Below are 10,940 nucleotides of genomic sequence, written 5' to 3' on the forward strand. Positions count from 1 at the left end.
AATTCCATAACTTACCCAAATTGTGGAGAATCAAATTCTAACGGAGACGGATCGGTGCAACAAATAACCAAACAATTCAAATCTAAACATACATGGCGTGACGGAACCGGAGTGACTCGGGCTAACGGTGATGCGACGATAGGACAAAATTTGCTTGACGTTCGATGTAGGTGGAAGACGGTGGTGAAGTTGATTGGAGAATGAAAAGAGAAGGAAGAAAAGAGACGGTGGTGTGGCCGTAGGTTGAAGAGGAAGAGAAAGGAAGAAGATGAATAGGAAAAGAGAAAAAATAAGATTAAATATTATAAATATATATATATATGAAATACAAAAATAAAAGTTGAATAACGATGAAATTTTGAAAAATGAAAATTTGGATAAAGTAAAATTTGAAAATAAAGATTTGATATAAATCCAATATTTGGAGGAAAAAAAGTGTGTTAAGATAATGTAGGAGAAAGTCAATATTTATGCTAAAATTTTGCATATTTCAAAATTAGTTACAGTTTAACTAAAAAGCAGACAAGGAGATTTTAGGGTTAATGAAAATTCAAAACACATGAAATGCTCGTGTTTGCTATTCTTCTAATAAAATTTTGCTATTTTCTCAAATGAGTGTAATCCAACAATGAGGTAAATAGCTTTGATGATGATGGCAAATGGGTAAAGAAAATCTTATCTTATTCTTCACTTTTCATTTAATTGACAAAAAGTAACCAACCATATGAAGGGAAAAACAAAATGCTCTCTCAGTTACTTTACTCATTTCTTTGTTCTTTGTGTGGGAGATATTTGAAATGGAGATGAATATCAAAATGAAAGAGAGATTATGCATACACTGTGAGAAGCACACAGAAAAATTGAAAATAAATTGAAAAGAAGAGAGAGATAAGTCTGAGGGAGAAATATTCATTTCCTTTTCAAAGTGAATTGCAAAGAAATTTTCTCAAATTGAAAAGAAAGGAGAAATATACAAAGTCAGCCACCGCTTCTTCTCCCTTCAGTCTGCAGTTTTCGTCTCCCTCTCTTCTATTATTAAAATAAATAAATAAAATATCACAACCCGACTTAACACAAACTATTTACTCCAACTTTTTAAACTACAAATTTAATTTCTCAACTTTTAAACTATTTTAAACTTACAAATCTACTTTATTCATTTCTTCAGATTTATATCTAACAAATAAAAAAAAATCAAAATTTATAGACACTTAAAACATAAAATTGAAAGTCCTATTAAACAATTGAAAGGTTTAAGAGGTAACTAGACAAACTTTAAAATTTCGAAGGGAAAGAATCTTTTGTTTAACTATTACAGTAATTAATTTTGAAAATATGTTATTTTAGAAAAACTACAAGTGTTTGACAACTCTTTGAAAGCTATTGAAATACTCTCAAATTGTATTTTAAGCAATTTTAATAAAAAGAAAGTCTACATAAAAAAATTACCCTTTTTAAAGGAACATCTTTTCTCTAATCACTCCAATGGAACTCAAACACGTACTTCAAGTTAATTCTGGTATCCAAGAATCAGTCTCATCTAACATAAACAAGAACATTCAACTTGATAGAACTTCATTACCTCATTTTTACAATTCCCAAAGTTACTAAATGAAGGACCATTCCTAAAACATACTTACATCCAACTTTCTCCATGAATAAACTTATCGTCTTTTATGTACTGATGAATATAGAGATGGAGCGATCAGAGTTTGTTTATGTACCAAATTAGAGTGAGTTGAGAAAAAGTGGATTTACACAAGGACGAAATGGCTGGCTGCTGCTTGTTCAAAACTGAAAGTTAGGGTGACCTTGTTTCTCATAGGGACTCAGCAAATTAAGGGGCCTCCAAGTCTACTTCTTGTCTCATTATACATGCCATTAACCATTCAACGTTGAAAGTCCATATCCCTTTTTCTACGGCCACCAAGGCTTCCTCCACGTCTTCCTCACAAGCCACAAAGATCATCTTCCATACGTTGTTTACTTTATCTAGCTCATGAATCACCTAAATTTTCAAGCATAATGAATTTGCCAAATGAGAGAAAAAATTATGTATATACGACAAGGAAATTGCAAGAATTCACCCTATCAAAAAATATTAAACAAATTCTTGTTCTAGTCCCTAAAATTTTCCATCTTTTCCCAACTTTCAAAATGCTTCCTATGAGATATATTCCAATCACATATAGCAGAAATGACCGATGAGTATTGGATAAATGAATATTAATTGATAAAATAATTTACAAAATACTAAAACCGTTAGTTGGCTACGTTTTGGAAGCTCGATGACTAAAATGGATGTTTTGAAAGTTCTAAGGCTAAAATGGAATTTAAATCAACATAATAGTAAGTTCAAGATCAAAGACAAGCTAAACAATAAAATGTTGCGAGCAGAAAACAATCTAATCATAATTAGAAACATGGATGTATGTATTTGTACACCAAATCACAAAAAATAACTCCAGATTTTGATCTAGAGACAATTAAAAACTTGAACAAATTTGATAATTAAAGAAACACGGAGATGGCCATATGACCCCTTGTGCATAGACTTTTTACATTACATGCTCAATTCCTAGGATCAAAACAAACATAAATATTAAAGACTTAAGAAGCACATACACACAAGTTTGGCTAGTGTATCAATAAACAATATGTATGGAACACTCGGAGAACACATGTTGAACACTAGTTAGTACAGTAGATGTGTTAGACAACAAGTATTCCAATGCAATAAAGGTCAAGATTGGTCACACACACATATTAAACTCTTGGCTTTGAATAAGTTTTGAGTGAAGGACAAGCTTATTTTTAAGCATATAAATACATAAACTTATTGACTTTGAATTTCTATATAAATATGATACATACTTTTTAAATTATATATATTAAAACTGTGTTCTAGCACTATCCTATATTTTTAAGAAAAAAATGACACGTCACCATGTCTATGATTTATTGACCCATGTCTAGAATTCGTATACGTGCTTGTTTGTTGAGAACTTCACGTCTTCATTAGATGGGAGGATAGCCATATTATAGTGGTTGTATATGTAATATAGAGAACCAAACCTAGTACTCGAGATTTGTACAATAACAGAGAAATTACATTTCCACCGGCTGACTTGACTATCAGGGATAGAGTTTTAGGTGGTGGTTGAGCGTGAGCTGATATGCAAACATCATACCCTTCAAATAAAGCTCAAGAACATGCTTTTGCCCTGAGAACTGCAGCTTTTAGGCTGGCTCGATACTTCGATATGTAGTCATCATCATTTAGTATGTAAGGCAACTCGTCTGCAGATCCATAAGGAATTAATCAATCACAAAAATTAGGTAGGATGAAAAACATAAGTGGAAGAAAATACATTACGCTTTGATACTAGCAAGCCATTCGAACTTACCAACAAATCTGCCTTCCCGGTAGCTTTCCTTTAACCAACTGGAGGAGACAATCCAAGCTCTGAGTAATTTGCAATTATGAGCAAGAGCACACTGACACGCTTGAAGGCACATGGTAATGCATATGCTCGATAATCATTGAGAACATTAACAGGAGAAAATAAAGTTAAGAACAGTAGCTTGAAGAACAAAAAACATTCTACAACATAAAATCTTCAAAAACACATTGCTTAAAATCAAGTTTACTAATATAAAGGTAAGATATTACGTTCCACTCTCCACACTACTGAAGTTCAACATTTCACATGAAAGAAATGAAATACTATTCTCAAATATAACTAAAAAAAAGCATAAATCGGTAAAGAAAAAGCATAGAGAAATGCAAAAGAATCCTTGGCTTTGATATATTGAAAGGTAAAGAATATCAACCATAGATGCCCGGAGAAGAACTCCTACAAATACACACTTAACGCAGATTATCATTCGCTAACATGAGACCTTCTAGAGTTATTCTGTTAGGATACTTCCTAACAAGAACAAGATCTTAATTTATTATAATGAACTATAAGAAAATACAAGATAAAACCAAGTATAAAGCACTTGGAACCTCCCTCTTGAGTACTCTCACCCAAGCCCTAAATCACTCCCCAGAATTCTCCCCTCACTTACCCTCCCTCCATTTATAATAAGATGTAACCACACTTACATAATAATTACTAGTAACTTTCTAAATATCTAATTACCCTTATACCCCTAACCTTATACTAATCTAGGTATCTAACATTACCCGATCCTTCAAAACACCTTGTCCTCAAGGTGTGCTTACAAACATGAAATAGTAAAACCCAAGATTGTTCCTTTTGTCCTAATCCTCTTTCCTACCAATTTCTACCACGTCATTGGAACCATCATGTGTGCAGCAACTTCTTCCTCGTCACGTGATTCACCCCTATTTCAGACCACCTTCTCGAGCCTCTGTAGACGGTAACTGTCGGCTTCTTCTTTCTCCATTGCAACCAGCCATTTTGTGTTTCTTTGAGCAACAAATTTTTCTTCACTCGAGTCTTCATTTCGAGCCTCACAAGTAATCCTTATCGACCTTCCTCTATAGTTTCTTCTTGGTCACTCTTTGCCATCCTCTTCACCTTCATTGTATAACCGTTGCAATCGCGTTTTCCTCGATTCTTCTATGGATTCAGCAACTTCTTAGAGTCCATCGATTTATGGACCTGAAGATTCCAATCCGTTCTAAATAAACACAATCCAGATCAGTGCCACTGAACACAGGCATTTCAACCTTCTTGAATTTGCTATGATCGTTCGAGTTTTTATCCCCTTTCAAACTTGTTTGTTTTACCTTCTACCTTTGATTTCCTTCAATGTCTTACCTCCACCTTCGATGATACTCTCAATCATTGGTCCTTTGCTCGACGATCCTTCCATTCTTCCGGAGATTGTCGAATAAAAAGAACTTGACTTGGACCCTCTACTTCTCCCGAGCACGAAAGACGGCAGCCTCTACTTCTTTGGAATATTTTGTCCCTTTCTCCCTCCTCTTTCCTCCCTTTTATTTTGCTTTACTAACAAACTAATGGGAAAGATCTCCTCCGATATTCTCTCCTTATAATCTCTCCTATATTCTCGTGTGGGTCAATATTACCCTTTTTAATTCTTCTACTGTATTTAAATAATATTGGAGACATATACTTCCTAACAAGAACAAGATCTGAATTTATTATAATGTAACTATAAGAAAATACAAGATAAAACCAAGTATAAAGCACTTGGAACCCTCCCTCTTGAGTACTCTCACCCAAGCCTTATATCACTCCCAGAATTCTCCCAACTTACCCTCCCTCCATTTATAATAACATGTAACCACCCTAGTTACCACACTTACATAATAACTACTAGTAACCACACTTACACAATAACTACTAGTAACTTTCTAAATATCTAATTACCCTTATACCCCAACCCTATACTAAATCTAGGTATCTAACAAATTCCATAACATAATGTATTAGGGGAAGAAGGAAATCGAGGATAAAAACACTAGCTAGCCAACAAATATCTTTCATTAGTGAGCTTGAGCCATTTTACACGTAAAATGAGAAAAGTAAGCCTGAAACCCAAATTAGCCTAATGGTTGTCTTAACAACCACTACCCACCATCACGATAGAAACAACTGAAAAGGAAGAGCATGATACAATCCAACTCAAACATAAGAATTGATTTTGATGTTTAACTAAAAGTAAACAGGCAGTAGAATAAGAAACTATACCCTTTTAGATCTAGAAGGTTCACAACAATTTCTAGCCTAAGCACAACTACGAGGCAATGGAAGAATAACGGCAAAGGCCTTGTGTGCATGGAATCGCTAACTTTTGTGCAAATGAGATAATTATCGGTATTCAAAGGCCAAAAGGACACATAGAAGAGTGTTCGTCTAAGGTGCAAGACTAACCCTAAAAAGAGAGCAATACAAAAATTTAGAGTTTTTCGCACTTTTCCTGTAATGACATGAGTGCTTGTACTCCCATCAGCAGTGAGAGAACCACCAAGCTCCTCAATCATCTGAATTAGAAAACAACTGCACATTAGAGCAGTCACAATTTGGAATAAATAGAACTTTTAATTGTTAGAATCTTAGAATATTTATGAAAAGTTTATGGGAATATTTTTCTTAATTCCTAAATATTTTCCTTTTTTATTCCTCTGTATATTCTATTTATTCTCCCTTGTACCTATTGTATTTTTCATCAGAAAATAATAAGAAAAAAATATAGTGGTTTTTCTCCTGGTACACAGGTTTCCACGTAAAGTTGTGTTTGTTTGTCTCCCTTTCAATATGGTATCCGAGCAGGTGGTCCAAGAAGGTCTTGTGTTCAAGCCTCGCATTGTCGTTTCCTCCCCAATTAAAATCCATTTCCAGTTGTTGGGCCTTTCAAATATTTCAAGCCCACAAGTGAGGAGAGTGTTGGTGATATATAATTGAATTTTCTTTCTTTTTTTAAAAAAGGATACGAGTCTCACTATTATTAATATAAAGAAAGAGACAAAGCTCAATGTACATGAGGATTATACAAAGAGCAAAAAGGGAGAGGGAAGATCAACAGGCGCATCCGGGCATCTCAAACTAGGTTGACACCCCCTTAGTGCCCTCAAAACATCCAAAAAGCGACAACACAAGATCAAAACAAAAAGCCACAAAAACAGAGACAAACAAAATGATAAAAAGAATCTTTCCAAAGCAAAATCATAATCAAAGGCAGCATGCTGAGAACAAAGAAGAATAAGCCTTGATTGGTTGAGCAAAAACTGTTTGAAGCAGAGGGCTGATCCGAAAGTCCTGATCATCAAAGACTTCAAAGTGGGGATGCTGTAAAGGCTGGCCAATATAACACAATATCCTACGTCGAAGATCTTCTTTTGCATTACATTTTCTAAAATTTCCAATCCACTCTGTTAAAGGCCTTTTCAAGGTCTAATTTAATGATCCATCTTTTCTTTTTTCGGATACTATAGACCTCCACAGTTTCTTTTGCTATTAAAATAGGATCCAAGATTTGGCACTCTTCCAGAAAGCCACATTGTAATGGAGAAGTATGTTAGATTCTAACAATAAAACACAAAATATCCTAACCAAATGGCTAAACAGAGGCAGCACTCTGTAATTCTTTATTTATGTAAAAGCCAAAACACATTCAACAGTAGTAGATATGAAAAATAAAGGAAGAACAACATAGAAAACTTACCCAACTCCTTTATACGGGGCTGGATACCCTCAGGCTACAACAACCTTTACTCTCCTTGAAATAACAAAAAAAGACCTAGCCTCCCCTACCCCAACATTACATATTTATACCTCTCTCTCTCTTCCCTCCTGGCGGGCCCCACCTACACGATCCTCTCCCATTATTCTCTCATAATTGGTTGCTAAGGAATTTCCCTTTCTACCCTTCCTTTTATAGGTATAGATAATAGGAGGTCTTACAAAGTAATACCTGGCCTGACTTTCTTTAATCTTTCTGCGAGAACCTTTCCAAACAACTTATAAATTAATGTTGAAACAACTTATAAGCCACACTGTAATGACCTTCCTTCTCTTGACCGAACTTCAATAATCGACAACTTATATTTATCCATAGTGCCTTTATAATACAACTGGCAATCTCTTCTCTTTTGGTCTCCGGAATCAATGCTCTATCTGGATTAGCTTTCTTCAAAAGATTTTTAATAGCCAATTGTTTCGAATGGCCCATGAATCCTCTAGTGTTCCATGATATAATCTCCATCTTTGCTACCTCTGCCCTTATATCAATTCAATTTCACATGCTGCCAAGAAAGGAACCAACTCTTGAGGGGGAAGGATACTTGCTGACCTGCACAAAATTTCTTTTTATGGGGAGGAAAACAATTTAATAAAATCTGGACCGAGAGTCACTGTCCTCTTGTTTCTCTGTCTCTGATTGAATTATTTCTTCCTCAACTGTTTCAAATTCTGCACTACTTACACTGGTGACTGATTCAACTTCCTTGAATTCATCTTCTAGGTTCTCAACTTTTTTTAGATAAGAAGTATCTTGCACAAAATTAAAGAATGAACCAGAAAGTTTGGAGGAGGATTGAGAAAATTTATTACTTAAGGAGGAAGGCAGTACTGACCTTTTGCCAACTGAATTTTGAATTTGTATCTTCACACAACTTTCCTCTAATAAATCAGAATTAGTTAAGCTCATCCAAATGTTGCGAAAAGTTCTCCCTTTGGTATAGGTCTTGAGGTGCTTAGAAAAATTTATGGCATGAAATGGAATAGCTTTCATTGCAGAGGATATTTTAGTCTTGGGAGAGGCTGGTAATTTTGGTTGAGAACTGAAAACAGGAGATGGCCCGCAAGTGAAGTTCCTTGATGGAGGAGAGGACTCTGATTCTTCCTCCAATTCGTCAGAATACCAAAAGCCATTGGAATTCTGTTTAATAGAATTCTTGGGGCCTACCATCTGTGTGTCAGCTTTAAAAATGTCTGCAAATACATTAAGTTTGAAAAAATTTGGTTGGGGAGGGCTAGGTGAGCTGTTTTTTGAGATAATAAAATGCCGACTGGCTGCCTTTTCTTCTTTCGAGGTCTGTTTTTCTCTCTTTTCTGTTGAAGTCTTTTCCCCTTCTAAGTACATGGAGATGCCAGCTATACCCAAATTTGAATTTTGCCTTCTGAAAATTATTTTTTTCGGCGAGGATTCAAGGGCTGAAACTCTTTCCGGTCGAACAAGGTTTTCTTCTTCATCACCCAACTTCCTAAGTGCTTCGAAAGGATTTCTTGAGATGGATAAGCCATTCTGTTTGAGAAAATTAAGGTATCTGGGAGACCATCACTTTGGAGCCCTTCATCTAAAATCACTGAATTTATTCTACATAAATCAATAGGATTGGAAAAATCACTTTGAAATAGATCATATTGGATTATTACAGGAGCTTCTAAGGGTTCAAAATCCCCAAAATTAAGGGAAAAATTTCCTCAGTTCTCACTCTTTAATTCTATAGTTGCTGGTAAGAATCCGCAAAGATTTTTCCGAACTTTAATTCTTGCTTCAGAGAACTTGATCAGATTGAGTGTTTCTAAGATTATACTTTCTAGTCCACCAAAGTAGCTTAAGCTTAAGGCTATAATTGAATTTTCTTTCAACCATCAGCTTAAAATTTTTGGTGAATCGGTGGTTTAATATTTATATTAATATTTTATAAAAAAAGTATACAGCTAATGCCATATAAAATAAATAAAGAAATACTATAAAATCTACATCCATAAAATATGCATGTGAACACATATCAGAAGATGGATATTCGTAAGTTAGAAAGACCGATAACAAAATGTCATAATTAAACAACAACATTAATATTATAGGTAGTTTCAAGCTTCATTTGTCTATTCTAGGTAGGGATATTGAATAACTCTTAAAAATAATATAAAGATTGAATCCCTAAACTTCATGTTAAAGAAACTGATTAATCATTTTTGGCAGGATGTCAGATTCGCCTTTCGAAATCCTACATGAGTAGAGCCAGCCAAATAAGCCAAGCAAGATATGCCTCTTAAGGAATATGGAGAAGTTCAATGACTGGGTATGTATATGATAAGCCTTAACCTCAATTTTATTTATCAATAATGGAGGGAAGGAATCAGAAGCTTCTCTAGCTCTCCCAATTATTCTAAGAAACCTGATACAAGCTATGCCAAAACATACCCTCCCCAAACAATCATAATAGTATTTATATGAAAGCATAAAAGACTCATGGCCCCCTTAACTAGCAGCATTCAGACCAACAAAACAGCTTCCCATCCTCCTCTCCTGAATCCTTTCTTGTGCCTACGGGTGTACACCTTCACTACCATGGGCCTATCAGTATGTAGAGATCGTAGAGGCTGTATGAGCCAAGGAGCTGGAAGAGTAGGATTAGGGAAGTGTGGAGTTTTCCGCTCTTTGTTTGGCCAAAAGTGTTTGTGGACTCCCGACAAGAAAATTTCAATTTTATGCCTTATTGACTTCGTATGTCCTAGGCCCTAAGAGTTCAAAACTTTCTAGATTTCACAACTTCTTGGACCACTCCTTGTGCCAAACACCCCTTTAAAGAATACTAAGCCAAGGATATAAAACTTCAATACTATCAATAGAAAATCTCATAAAAGAAACATGAATGATGAATATTTTAGAAGACTATAAATTGGTACCGTACCTTCATGAGCTGAGTTTTCTTAGTTTCGTCTGCAATGTTCATCAGCATAATTTTAAATGGTTTTCCTAATGTGTTCTCTTCAGAATTGAGGTCCTCTGATGCCACATTTACACTTCCAAATTCTTGACAGAAATTTTGTGTACACTGATTGGTTGGATTTTTAGGATAAATACTTGATAAAATCTCATGCTTTGAATTGGCTAAAGAGCATCCTTGAGAGCAGGTATCGTATACATCACTTTCAGGATCAAGATTTTTGTTAGAGTGAGAATGAAAATGGTCCAGATTGACTCCTTTTACTTTCTTTGACTTCAAGGAAGAAAGTGATGCTTCCCAAACTCTCTTTGCGCTATGTTTAGAGCAAGAACAATGTGTCTCATCCAAATTACCAAGAGTATTGGATAATTCTACAATACTAGCTGTCGTGTTGTTCTCTATTTCTGCAAAAGAAACCGGACCGTTGCTATCATGCACTGCATCCTGGTTTAAATAAACCGTTATGAGATAATTAAGCAACATATGGAGAATAATTTAAATTGTACTATCTTGTGGAACAAAACCTGAATTACATATACCCTGAATTTCATTTTCTTCTCCAAGGGGCACTAAAGTTACAAACTCGTCATGTTGAAAATTCAAATTTTGAATGGTATGCTGATCAGTTGAATTTGAAACGTTGCAACCTCGATTGGCAACACTGATTCTTGCAGCATACGGGGCTTCAGGCTTTAGTAGAGAAAGTAACTTTGGAAAGTCAGTCGAACACATTGAAATTCCCTGAATGTGCGAAATCCATGGA

At 35.0% G+C, this 10,940-nt stretch overlaps 1 protein-coding gene across 2 annotated transcripts; it reads right to left on the reverse strand.

Moving 5' to 3' along the window:
• Positions 1-1,488: 1,488 nt before the first annotated feature.
• On the reverse strand, positions 1,489-10,712 carry LOC116406184. 2 transcript variants are annotated; one of them, XR_004219192.1, is made up of 4 exons: positions 5,691-5,707; positions 3,408-3,466; positions 3,113-3,300; positions 1,489-2,008 (listed from the first exon to the last, which is right to left on the reverse strand). XR_004219192.1 is itself a non-coding variant. In XM_031889868.1 (3 exons), coding segments are annotated over exons 1-3 (579 nt in total). In that variant the 5' UTR covers positions 10,661-10,712; the 3' UTR covers positions 2,927-3,299. The 2 variants fall into 2 exon arrangements, 1 of the variants encoding a protein (XP_031745728.1); XM_031889868.1 differs by lacking the exons at positions 1,489-2,008; positions 5,691-5,707 and adding an exon at positions 10,142-10,712 and having other exon boundaries at positions 2,927-3,300.
• Positions 10,713-10,940: the final 228 nt, after the last annotated feature.

The sequence above is a fragment of the Cucumis sativus genome, unplaced genomic scaffold (genome assembly GCF_000004075.3).
Source record: "Cucumis sativus cultivar 9930 unplaced genomic scaffold, Cucumber_9930_V3 scaffold71, whole genome shotgun sequence".
Taxonomy (NCBI): Eukaryota; Viridiplantae; Streptophyta; class Magnoliopsida; order Cucurbitales; family Cucurbitaceae; genus Cucumis; species Cucumis sativus.